At 45.7% G+C, this 13,733-nt stretch overlaps 1 protein-coding gene across 4 annotated transcripts in view; it reads right to left on the reverse strand.

Moving 5' to 3' along the window:
* Positions 1 to 13,733, reverse strand: part of Gfra1 (GDNF family receptor alpha 1) — a 234,107-nt gene that overhangs the window by 54,655 nt on the left and 165,719 nt on the right. For all 4 annotated transcript variants that reach the window (XM_036173846.1, XM_036173848.1, XM_036173845.1 and 1 more), the window contains one exon: positions 9,436 to 9,772. In XM_036173846.1, coding sequence (XP_036029739.1) covers positions 9,436 to 9,772 — 337 coding nt within the window. The remainder of the gene's footprint in view (positions 1 to 9,435; positions 9,773 to 13,733) is intronic.

Consider the following 13,733-nt stretch of genomic DNA (forward strand, 5'->3'; position numbering starts at 1 on the left):
AAAAGGGAAAAGAGGGTTTTGTATAAAGCTTAGCAATGTCACCTCTGGAAACAGTGTTAGCATTTCTATGAGCTTCTCAGTGGTGTGGATGAACAGTGTTAGGCAGTGGGAATCTGCTCCCCCCATCCCTGTCCCCATGCACACATCTCATTTTAAAGGTCTCTGATGCTATGGGACAGAAATGTTACATCTGGAAATTTTTGTAGGAAAAAAAAATGAAGAAAAGAGTGTATATGATTGAGAGATCTCTGTGCTCTGTGGCAGCTACTGGCCAACATGTTTGCTTCATTTTAACCTCAAACAGCCTTGTGAGCACTGAATCAGTGGTCCCACCCACAGAAGAGAAACTGGGTTTCCAGCTGCCCATAATATGACCACGATGGAAGTCCAGGTCTGTCTCACTTGCTCGACACTGACAGCTGTGATGAGGAAATAAAATCCCAAGATTCCAGCAGTATGTGGGGCTTTTCATGTGGGTAGTTCTTTTAAATTCTTGTTTTCCATGGATGTGAAATTTTCTGCATAATTAATCACCTTTGGAAATTACAGAGAAATTTCCTATTCACTGAGTTGGAAATGCCCATAGAAATGAAAATGGCAGTATGCCCCACAGGACAGCCTGGAGGTGTAGAAACCTGAGATGGGGGTGGTGAGCACGATGCCATGTCTGTGTGAGACCCAGGCCCACGCTGGCCGAAAAGAAGGCCACAGTGGTAAAAATCAGCAGAGAGGCTCAGGGAGGATTCCAGGAATAGACCCAACGGGGAGGAGAGTACACACCAGCTCCAGAGGAGGTGATCTGATGTTCATACTGACCAGGCTACCTCTGCCCTCCATAGGTCCTAATTAAACATATGACATGCCCCACTTCTGGCATACAGGATACTATAAAGAACAAGCTCCAGGTACAAGAACAAGAATGCCCCAGGTCATGGGCTGCAGGTCAATTACCAACTGTGCATGACCAAAAAAGGAAATTCTGTGCTTAGGAAGCTGTACAGTCTCAGCTTAGGAGGCAGCAAGCAGTCTGGGGGGTGCCTCCCACCCTGGTGGCAGGGTCTGGATGAGGGTGGGTCCTGAGGAAGACTGAGGTCTCACTTCTGCCCACTCTTCCCCACTCTTTGCTCAGTGGGTGAAGCAGCCTTGAAAAGAGGCTGTGGGCAATGGAATCACCCAGTCTTTGCAATCAGGTAGGCATCTGAGAGGTGGGCCTGGTGGGATGTGATCCTGGTTTGTGAGTATAGGAACCACTGGTGGGCCTCTTTTGAAGAGGAAGAGTCAACTGTATTGGGGCAGCAGAGGGGATATCAAACATGGTCTTCCTCAGCTGGCCATAGCTTTAGACAAGGTGGTCTGAAATCCATGGACCCAAAGACCTCCCCAGTCACTTCCTCTTCCTCAGTGCTTCCAGGGAAGACCCTCAGGACTTTTCCCACTACACCATCCCCCATCACTGTACTAATAGAAAAGCTCTATGCTATCCATTTAGCACAGAATTTTTCGGTAATGAATGAAGTAGCCTTGGGGCAGTGGGGAGTTAGGAAGACAAGCCTATTAGCTATGTCCCAGGGGTAGGACAGAAGCACTGGTTATTTAGAGCTGGTATCACGGTGTAATAGCAAAGACTTCATCTAGACTCTGCGATGCACAACTGACTGCACTGCTTTCAGCTGGGTGAGGACCAAGGGTTGAACTTGAGCGACAATGCAGTCGGGTCACACAGAATGAGCCTGAGTGTCTGGAAGAGATACGTATGACCAATATGTCCAGAACGCAAGCTGTCATACACACTCAGTTTCTGTGCCCGAGGAAACAGTGAGTTACTAATAATCATTAAAAAATCAGTGTGGGTGTTTTTTTCCTATTTGTAGAAACAACCGGTTCAGAGGCAGTAAGCTGCCATAGAGTATCCAGTCTGTAGTAAGCAGACAGAGCTCAGGAGGAAGTGAGAAAAAGCAAGAACTTAACGAGCATGTGCTACCCGAGAAACCATTTTCACTTTCAAAGGATGCTAAGAGGCTCTGATGGACATTATGTCCTAATCTCTATGAAAACAGTCTTTAAAACTAATGCAGTCTTAGTTACTGAGCCATGGAGAGTGTATGGACTCAGGACCATCATTCTGTCTGTCTGGAATTAAAGGTAGGAAGACTGAACAGTGTGGGAACATTGTATTCTTCTCAGAAAAAAAGAATCCTTTGCGGCTAGTGACAGTACGCTTGCTTATCTTTTCTTTGAGGTCCTTTTTTCTCTCTCCTGTAGAGAGGGGCTGTGTGCTTCCCCTACAGACAGCTGGTATGATCAGACACTAAAGTAGTCCCATCAGTTGACAATGTTAGTGTGGTCCCACCATCGATGAAGCATGTAGTCTAGTGATGGCCATTATCAACACCCAGGGGTGGGCTGTGCTTTACTTCTCATGCCTCCCTCGTATTGCCCCAGGCTTCTCTACCACACTGCTCTGTTCCATGCAACTCATCCCCTGAGCTATTTCACACTCTGAATGAGCTGGCTGTTCTTGTCTCTGTTCCCCTAAAGCACTTCAAGGCCCCCTGACCAGAGACTACCATGTCCTGATGTAAAATGTGTGTGTTGGCCTCCTTCTCTGAAATGTGAGAGTCTAGGTTTATATTCTCTCACAGTAAATATAGATGAGATAGGTGGATGGACACATGTATGGATGGGTGAATACATGAATACGTAGATGGACAGTGGCTAGATGGATATGCAATGAATAGATAATACAGATAGATGAAAGACAGATGAATGGACGGGCTATCCCACAGAGTGAGGGATAAGGGCAGGATGACAGAGGGCTTGACTTTCTATGATAAGTCGTATCCCTCTTTGAGTAACTGAAAACACTGACTGCCACCTTTTCCTTGTCAAGACTGTTTCACACCCCCACCCCCCCCCCCAGCTTCACTCAACTCTCCAATTTCCCCCAAGGCCTCTTCAGATACTTTCATCACAAACTTGAATTTTTCAAGTTTTATTATGTAGAAAATTTCTTTGCTCACTCACTGTCCAGGAGAACACATCTTACCACACCCTTCAACAGCAGCCTCTACACAGCCAGTTCTACACTCTCCCCCATTTGCCAGCTTTGTCTCTGATATCTACTTGCATTTTATTTTTGTTCATTCATTTACTCATTCAGCAAATAGTCATTAACTACATTCCTTGGCAGTTAAGTTTTCCAAAAGCTTATCTTTTCCTTTGGGTCCTTTTTACCTCTCATCTAGTCCAAGAACCCCCTAACTGGCCTCCAATCCTCTCCAGACCGTGCAAACCTGGCCTCCTCTGATGCTCTCCAGGTCTTGGAGAAACAGAATCTAGCACAGTGCTGGAAGCCCTGGGGTCTGGTTTTGAGTACTGGGTTTCCCATCTCCATCCCCTGCATGCCTCCCAAGCTCCCTTCTGCCTCACTCTCCCTGTTTCTTAGCCACCAATGACCTGAACACTTGCTCTACTCTCTGGCTTCTTGGGCATTCCTCATCCCATTCTTCTTTCGTTTGCTTTCCCAGTCAACAACGAGGAAGAAAGTTCTGGTGCTAAGATCCCTTCCAGATCCAAAATCAACACAGTAGGCAAATACAATAAAAGGAGTCTCTAATTCTTCCTGTCTTCAGGTCAAGAGTGGTGAAAGCAACTTTGGAAGGGTGTGGACAGACTGGGGATGGTGATCGTGAGGAGGCCCAGACTGGGACACTGAGAGAACCCCGGGGCTTAACAAGTGTGTGAGTGGTGGATGGAGAGAAGAATGCAGAATAAATCTATTCAGGCTTTTATTAAGCTGCCGATTCCAGAAGAGACGAACTGCTTCCTTCTGGCTCTTCTGTCAAAGGAGAGGTGAGAAGAGAGACACAGAAGATAGCAGAGAAGTCTGCACCTGGCTCACACATTCCTGAGGTGAGGCCCAGAAGAAATAAAGCCCTCCTCACCCGGGAGTCAAAGACAAGGGGCAGCAGTGTTGAAGAAGATCCTTGCCCGGCTTTCAAGGTCCTATGAGTATGCATCAGGCAGACATGTGCACGTGGGGAGAGACAGCTTGCCCAGGTGGGGTGCATTAAAAAACAGCCGTTTGGCACTTTGAATGTATTGCTAAAGACACTCATCTGAAATGAAAGCAGCTCAAATGGACTAGAAAATGTTTCACTTATAGTTTTTCATATTCCAAAACCTTTCTTTCCATGGTTCAAAAGTTTGCATTGTCTAATTGCTGATTTCCATTTGTGAATGAATCAGTGTAAAATAAAATTAAGTGCCAAATCAATCTACCAAATTAATCTCATTTTAGGCATTAATTATCCTCTCAGCCATTTTCTAGTGAACTCACCACATGTCAAGTCAAGCTCAGATCTAGTGACGTAGCATTCAGTTTTTAACACAGGAGCTTACATCAGGAAGTAGAGAGAGTCTTGACCATTAGGACCCACAGCTTACTGTACAAAAAGGGTCTCATTTCAGGTAAATGAAACATTCCTCTCATCTTTTAAATGTGCTCAACCACCATTGGACTAAATAAGCCACGGGGCAGAAATTCCCTCCATCATTTTGTGGTATGTTCCCTAGTTGTCCCAGATGACAAATTAATGATGCTATAATTCCTTTATATGTAAGAGGGTCACCCCAAGTGTGGCAAATGAGTATTAAATAGGGCAGGAGCTCAGAAAGTGCATATACAGGTATCTTCTTAAATCTGTAACCAATTTCCCTAGTTTCTAAGGCATAATCAAAGGACCCTGAGTCCACAGGGGAAGGAAGAATCATATACCTGGTGGCGACCAAATGAAGCTACTATCTTGAAGACTATAAGGACTTCCAGCTTGGCACCTGGAGGAGGAAGAGCAGGAATCTCTCCAGGAAGTCCTGAAGCCCCTGACTCCCTCCTTTAAAAACACTTTTAGATTTATTTATTTTATTTTTATGTGTATGGGCTTTTGCCTGCATGTATGTATGAGCACTACATGCTGCCTAGTACTCAAGGAGATCTGAAATGAATCCACTGTTTTGGGTGGTTGTGAGCCCCATGTGGGTGCTGGGAACTGAACCTGGGTCTTCTGAAAGAGCAATAAGTACTCTTAACAGCTGAGCCATCTCTCAAGTCCCAAATGTTTTTTGTTTTGTTTTTTGAGACAGGGTCTCACTATGTAGCCCTGGCTTACCTGAAACTTACTGTATGTAGACCAGGCTGGATTCAAACTCACAGGTATCTGTCTGCATCTGCCTCTTAGGTGCTGAGATTAAAGGCAGGTTTCACCATACCCAGCTTCCTTTTGATATTCAACATTACTAGAATAGTCTAGAAGTAAATAACCATGAGCCAGCATTACTAAATGCAGAGAAAACACTTACTTCCCCTGGAGCATTCTGCCAGGCAGAGGGGAACCTGGGGCACTGTCCATGGTGGACAGCTGGCTCTGGCTGAGGCCCCCAGAACCCAGCCCTCTGAGGCACAATGCCTTAGTGCATACTCGGGTATCCAAGGCACAGAATGATTGTAGGACAGCATAGAGTAGCAAAAGCCACAAGACAGGTGGCCTGCTTGGCAGCCTCAGGCTCCCTCTTTGGTTGGCACTGGAAGAAGACTGAGGATGGGACTACCTCTGTGAGTCTTCAGAGCAAGCTGGAGCAGCATGCTCAAGAGGAGATTCTCTTGGCAATGAGATTAGCCAAGCACCTGAGTGACTAATTAGAGCTAAGAGTAATTGAAGCAAATCTCTGGTATCCTGAGTCAGAACTCAAGTGCAGAACTCACTCTGAATGTTGGTATTTGGGAGGAAGGACAGGAGCAGGCAGAGTATAAATTTAAATAATGTATATAACATAGTTTGCATCAGAAATGAAGGACGAGCTTCCATTAGGCCACACTAGGTACTGTCAGCCTTCCAGGCAGTAAGGAAAGCAACCAGAAGGAAGCTGGCTTGTGAGCTGTGGTGCTCCAGGGGAACCACTGTGCTCCAGGGGAGGAGCATGGAGCTTTCATATTCCATCACAGCCAACGAATAACAACACCTCCGTGCATGCTCTGCTCCAGAGAAGCTTGCAGGCCGGAGCAGTCAAGCTCACCCCTTCCCCAACCACCCCAGAGGAAAGGAGGCTGTCAACCTCACTAAAGAAGAAAGGAGGGAAAGAAAAACAAAGACAGAGGCAAACCTCAAGTTGCCCTGTATCTGTTTGAAGGCTCAAGGCAGAGAGAGTCTGTTTTATGCAGAGGCACCCTGGGACCCTCGGGAAGGAAACCTGAAGGCTGCAGTAGGAAAACATTACTTTCAGGGCGGTTTTAATCAGCTTGAGCAGCTCTTTGATAGGCAAGGATGTTAAGGCAGGAAGGGCCCTCTGCAGAGTTTGAAGATTCAGAGGGGGTGGTATTAACACTGGGTGTCTTCTGCCACCCCTCCCTGTTGGGGGTGCTCACACAAGGCCTTCAGTCATCAAAGCAGAGCCAGGATTGGGTTTAGACCAGTGGGTGATTATAGCCGGAAGCCCATAGAACCAGGTTCCAGCCATTTACCAGCTGCTGCCTTGGGTAGGTATATGGACGCTTCCTGAAGCTGGACTGAGAAGAGATGAAATAAAAAGTATAAAATTAAAGAAAAGATTAGCAAAATCTGCTGAAAGAAAACACCACTAGCCAACTTAGCAGCTCAAATTATATTTACCCACGTTGTACATGGAGTGGGTAATCTGAGTGTTAAGTCCAGGCTCTGGAAAGAAATTGTGGGCTTGGTAATCTAACAAGGGGTAACGCCAGAGAAATCACCTTCCCGGGAGAGACTCAAGAGGGTATAAAACCCATCAGTCATGCTGAGATAAATTTCCCTTGGTGGGGCTCCCTGATAAGCCTAGCTCTAACTCTCAAATAGCCTCTGAATTCTACCCGGAGCAGCAGCAACACTGGTACTAGTACCAACCACCCCCAAATGTTACTGTGCTCACATGGCTTCCACTCCACTGTATTGTTGTGGCTTCTGTCCATGCCACTCTGGCCTTGGCAAGGTTGGAACACTCCGGGTTAGGAAAGGACTGTCTTAGTCTCCTGTCCATTTCCATTTCTGCCCTGTAGGCTGAGTCTCTCCTGGCCATGGGATTCTCTTAGTTTCTTGAACTTGTTCTTGTGTAGGGTAACTGAGCTCCTGGAGAGCGGTTAAGCAATCATTATCTATGGGTTCCTACTGTCATTTCCCCATCAGCCTCTAAGTCTTCAAGTTCCCAGTGCTCCTCCCAGTTCACTGTAACAAATTTACAGCAATCCAAGGATTACGTCTTTACAGAGCATGGCAGTGTGTATAGGTGAAATTCAACACTCACGGTAGGCTTTGGCCCACATGGAACTTCCCTGGAAGTTCTGTGCAATATAAATCTTTTAAAAGGGAAGGATTCACCTCCTTGGCCAGCCATTACTCAATGGAAGATGTTGATCCTCTCCTCCATTTCTGCCCTGTTTAGCTTTCTTCCTTCTCCAGTAGGACTCAGAGCCCAAGGCTCCTTCCTCAACTCGGTAGCGGGTAGGACGATATGTTAGGGATGAACAGTCTGGCTCTAAGCCAAAGAAGACACTGGTAATCAAGTTCTGTTCATACAAAGGGAATCCCTTCTGCTCAAAGGTAAAAGGATTCTGCAGAATTCCTGAGACTTCCCAACCATTCATGTGAGGCCTGGCTTCCATCACCATCCCTGATCCTGACCTCAGCTACATCTGCTTTCCAGGTTCCTAGTTTGCTGGGGCCTACCCTGCACTCAGGAGATTCTAGTGCTCCATCTTTCGAAAGACAACCCTGTAGGACCAGTGGCTGGGAAGTAGAGTAGCTCTTCTCCACACATAAACTGCCCTTGTAGTACTTTATCCAAGTTCCTCCAGGAACAACAAATTACATCTTTCAACAAAGCAAACAGACAACAGCACACAAGTGTATGGCCATCCTTCTCAGAAAATCTTTAACAAGAGGGCTTGGGAGAAAGCTCAGTCAGTGTGCTTGCCCTGTGAGCAAGGGGACTTGCGTGTAAGTCCCCAGAACCCATGAGACAAAGACAAGCCTAGTAGTGAACACCTATAATTCCAAAACCAGGAGAGGAAGGGGAATAGAGACAGACAGATCCCAGGACCTCAATGGCCAGCCAGCACCACTGAATCTGTGAGTTCTAGGTAAAGTGAAAAACTCTGTTTTAAGAAACAAAGTGGACAGGGTCCTGAAAAACAACATCTGAAGCTGGCCAGTAGTCTCAATGTAGATGCACAGATATGAGTATGTGCGTGCAAACACACAAAGGGAGGGAAGGAGGGAGGGAGGGAGGGAGAGAGGGAGGACAGAAGGATCTTCAGCATAAGATAGTTATACATACAAGGACTCTCACTTCCCTTTCGTCACTATTAGAGCTAATTTAAAGAAAGAACAGGGTCCCATCCCACAAGAATAAGACCAAGAGCTAATCAGAACCAACACATCAGGCATTGTGTTTTTTCTTGACCTCTAGTCTTTAGAAACAGAATTTATTATCATAAAACAAGTAGGCACCCGGCAGTGCCACCCATCTGCCTACCTACCACACGTCCACCAAGCACAAGGGATTTACAGAGGCCTTGAAGTCCCCTCTACCCTACCCCCAAAGACCAAGTGAAGGTGGTATAGATAGATGTGATGTCCTACTGAAGTCTACAGCTCAGAATCCAGTCTGTTCTTCTGAAAGAGACATGGCAAGCCTCTGTGCAGAGCTAATCTCTGCTCACTGGTATTTAATGGTTTCTAGCTCTAAGTTCTGGAAGAATGTACATCAAATTGTCGACAAGGCTGGGGACTAGGGTGAGAAGGAGCTAAGAGTACAGCCCCCACCCCGCACCCTGCCCTCCACACCCTCTGTCCTCCTCCACCACCAACCCTCCCCCTGCCCCCCACCTCCATACCCTTTCTCCCCACAAATAATGTGTTCCCGGACTCCTTCAAATGTTAAAAATTAACCAATAAATACTCAAAAACGAGAAGGGAATAAATGTTTTCTACAACATCACCCAACACACACACACACACACACACACACACAAATACAATACACAGACTAAAGGCTGGACACAGTCACCTCCCACTGTCTGGTCTCTTCCAGTATGCTGCACCTGGAGATCAAGAAACCCTATACTTGGCAAGCTCCTTTCCAGGCTTGGCCGCCCCTGGGAACCCAAGTGGGCACATACTACAACCTCACCTCACCCAGGTGCTTCCCTCAGCCTAGAGGGCTCCACGTAAGCAGTGGAGCCTCAAAGTATGCCCCAGGCGAGAGCAGAGCAGCTGTGAAAGCCTTGTCGCAGAAGTCAGACTCCCACCACTTCTTTCAGAGGACCCGCCCTGAGAGCAGCACAGAAACCTGAACTCTGGCAGCTACAGCAGCGGCCAAGGCTTCCTCTGAACCACATCAATCACCTGCTGCCAGCACACTCACCTGCAGATGTAGTTTGTCTTGCAGGAGTCCTGCAGATTCAGGCAGTTGGGCTTGTCTCTTTCTTCATAGGAGCACACAGGAACGATAGTCTGTCGCCGCCGCTCGGTGCAGGCAATGTCTCTGCAGGAGCAGAAGAGCATTCCGTAGCTGTGCTTGGCCGGGACCTTGTCAAAGAACTGCCTGAGGGCCTTGTGGCACTTGCGGCGGTTGCAGACTTCATTGGACATGCTGGTGGTACACGGGGTGATGTAGGCAGACCTGTACTTCTTGCAGGTATCATCCAGGTTGCAGGCCTTGGCTGCATCTAGGCAGTTGTTCCCTTTGGAAATGTGCTCCACTGCAATGCGGAAAGAGTGAGAACAGTGCTGTTGAGTACATTTGCACCGAGATCTCGCCATTCACCTGGCCATGCACACCCTCTAGAATTCAAGGAGTTTCAAACCAGGTAACATAATGGTCCATGAGAAAGAGAAAGTGGTAGGGTGCGAAGGCTAAGAGCCTACAGTAGTCCCTAGATGTCTTTGTGAAGCTAAGGATCCAAGCCTGGGGAATGTGGGCGCTTGCCCAGCTACTAGTAAAAAAGGCAACAGGAGAAATGTTTCCAGATCCTGCTTGGTAAACTGAAATCAGGATCAAAGAAAACAGCAACAAATTATATGCTTGTTCATGATACAGTATATAAAATGATATACTGAATGCAAGTATAATTGCCATGCAATCCTCCAGGAATATAATTATGTAATAAATGCGTATAGAACATGCTAATTACTATATGATTACAGAGTAATTACATGGTTATTTAAGCCCAGAAGACAAAATATTATGCCAGCCTCTCTAAACAGGAAGAAGCAACTCCAGAGAGTTCGTATCTAAGTTTTAGCTCACAGGCCATTGGAAGAACACCAGAATAAAGCACATAAAATTTTGCAAACCTCAATTACCACTTAGCTCACTACATCCAAAATGTCGGCTCTGTGGACACTGAAGTTCCTGATTAGAAAAATTCAGTTAGGATTTTGGATAGAACTTCTCTGGGCTTATACTCCACAGGCTTTAGAAATATCACAGAACATATGCTACCTTCTGCTTAGGATCTCTATGCTCAGGCTGCCTGGAAAACCAGTGCCGCCCACTGTGGGCTGCTCTTGTGTGGTCTGGATGAGAGTTTCCAGGAGTCAGATCCCACCCACGGGGCAGCTGCACATGCTTCCTGGGCCAGTGGGGAAGTTTCAAGTAAAGGGACAAGCAGAACTGCGCTCAGGACCCACACTCTAGGCTCAGGACCCAGGCTCTAGTTTCTTTTTTGGGACAAGCATCTTGACAAAAAGACAAAGCGGGAAAGAATGCATTTGGCTTTCTGTTCCAGAGCACAGTCTATCAGCCAGGAGAGGCCAAGATGGGCTCTGAAACAGCCTCTCACATCACACGCACAGCCGAGAGCAGAGAGAAATCAATGCTGATTGCTTGATAGCTTTCTTCACTGTTACATGGTTACTCCTGTTCCTCCACCTAGCGAACACTGCCACTCATAGTGGGCTGGGTCTTCCTACAATTAACCACTTCAATTAACAATCTAGACTGCTGGGGGATCTTTCCGTATGCTGTGAATATGTGTGGCTCCCATTGGATAATAAATAAAGCTGTTTTGGCCTATGGCAAGAAAGCATACAACCAGGCAGGAAATCCAAGCAGAGATGCAGAGAGAGAAAGGGTAGAGTTGTGAGAGATGCCAGCTGCTGCCATAGGAGCACCAAGATGCCAGCAGACTGGAAATGCCATGGTCATGTGGCAAGATATAGATTAATAAAACGGTTGAGTTAAGCTATAAGAGCTAAGCAGAAGCCTGCCATAGGCCATACAATTTGTAATTAATATAAGCCTCTGAGTAATTATTTTATAAATGACTATATAGGACTGTGGGTGGCACCGCAAGCTGTGAGCTACTGCACCCCAGGTCCACATTTCTGTCTGTGGTCTCTGAGACCTGCAGGTTCAATGTGGAGGGCAATAAGAAGACCTCTAGCCTTTCAGAGTGAACGATGCAGCTGTTCCAGAGAACCTGCCACTTCATCAGACACTCCTGAGGCTCTTGCTACCCTCTCTTTAAGCCAAGCCTGCTTCTCTGCTCCACTCAGAATCCAGGGTTCTTGGAGGGATGGCCACTGTGAGCCCTGACACAGATGTCAGACTCTTGACCTAGTCAATACTTACAGCCTTTAATTTAAAGATCTCCCTTTCTCTCTCTTTCTCCCCCCACTCCTCTCTCTGGTTTTTTGAGACAGGGTACTGGTTGTCCTGGAACAAGAGATCCACCTGCCTCTGCCTCCCGAATGCTGGGGGAGGGGGAGATTAAAGGTGTGAGCCACCACTGACTGCAATTTCTTTTCTAAGTACAAGGTCTTATGCACCCCAGGCTGGCCTTGAGCTCCACTTTGCAGCTGAAGATAACCTTGAACCTCTAATAGTCTTGCTTATCATCTGGAGTTCTGGGATCTCAAGTGTGTATCACATGAAGTTTATAGGGTGCCAGGGCATCATGCATACTGTACACTTGACCAACTGAGCCCTTGAGATGTCAAATCTAGCTGGGCTGCTAGATCCAAGGGTAACTTGTGGTTTTGCATGTCTATAGTCCTCTAAGTTTACAAATCATGAATGCTTTATGATAACTAAAAATAAATTAATAAACTCTTATTTCATATCATCTGGGATAGGCCCTTAAGGCTAGATGATAGTGGCACCTTCATGTCTGTACTGATGTCTACTGAAAGGTTTTTTTCTAAAGTCTGCATAAAACAAAACCATCTGAGACAGAAGTGGCTTACACATAAGGAATGTAGCTATTGACACATGATGCAGTAATGCATACAACCTCAAAGGAGAAAAATGGCAGAGGAGATATCACCCCAAGCACCAGGTATCACAGGCCTGCTGAACTAAAACAAACCTGGGCTCACATCTGGCACCAGGTTCATTACAATGATAAGAATTCACTAAGTTCCAGCAAAACAATGTTACATTAAACTGATATTCATTTGCATTCTATTGATTTCAAAGTTTAACCTTTTACTATTTAACTTTTGTTGCTTTTATAATGGTGTGAAAACAAGCAAAGGCTCTTTTTGTTTACCAATCTAAGATAATATTACAATAAAAATAAGTCAAACTATGACACCCACAATTTTTTTTTCTCTGAAAGTAATCCATACTGCAATATGCAAGTTTAAGAAACACTTGGCTGGTATATACTTCTCTGTTCCCATGACATTGTTGCCTGTTGAACATTTTTTTAGAATTACATAAGCTATTAACTCTCTCTCTCTCTCTCTCTCTCTCTCTCTCTCTCTCTCTCTCTCTCTCGTGTGTGTGTGTGTGTGTGTGTGTGTGTGTGTGTGTGTGTGTGTAGCACATGTTTGCATGTATATGTACAAATGTCTGCATGTGTATGTTTGAGACAGGCTCTCTCATGGAACCTGGAGCACATAAATACCCAGCTAGCCTGGCTGGCCAGACAGCTCCAGAAACCTGTCTGTCTCTTCTATCCCCATGAGATCACATGGCCATACTCTGCCATGCCTGACTTTTATGTGTGTGCTGGAGACCTGAACTCAGTTCCTCACACTCATGCAGCAAATGCTTTGCAGCCTGGGCCATCACCTCTGCCCAGTTCTTTTTTTCTTCTTAACATTATAAAGAAAAGAAAAGCAATATTCTAAAGGAAAAGCTTTGTACAAAGTAGAAACAGTAAAGTGTGTTATGTTTGAACCAATTGTCCACAGCTAACTTAGTTTAGCAGTAGCTATGACTTTGCCTCACTTTCTGCTGATTCTATTTTCTTCCCATACATTAAGCCTTGCCAGTACACCATCTCCTTACTGTTATTTTAAAGCCTGTGACAAATTCTAAAGTGTACAACCTGGCACATTTGGAGGGGCAAAACCAATTTATTGCCACCTCACAGGTCATATGTGACTTCCAACACATTTCTGACCCTTATGAACACAAAAGACTTCTACTATATTTCTCACATCGATAAGACCAGCAAAATCCAAACACGGGGCCCAACAGAAGCAAAACAAGCCCACAACAAACTCCCACTCCTTACAAAGACAGATGTAAAATTCTCCCACAAACATGAGTGAGTTGTTTAGCAATATGTTAAGAAGACAACACATCATTTCCCCAAGGATCCAAAACAAGTTTGATGTTTAAAATTCAATGTGATTCCACAGTAACAGAATTCAAGAAGAAAAAAATACATTATTTTAGTGGAAAAAAATGTGTTCGGTGAATTCCAA

Source organism: Onychomys torridus, chromosome 1, assembly GCF_903995425.1.
Source record: "Onychomys torridus chromosome 1, mOncTor1.1, whole genome shotgun sequence".
Classification (NCBI taxonomy): domain Eukaryota; kingdom Metazoa; phylum Chordata; class Mammalia; order Rodentia; family Cricetidae; genus Onychomys; species Onychomys torridus.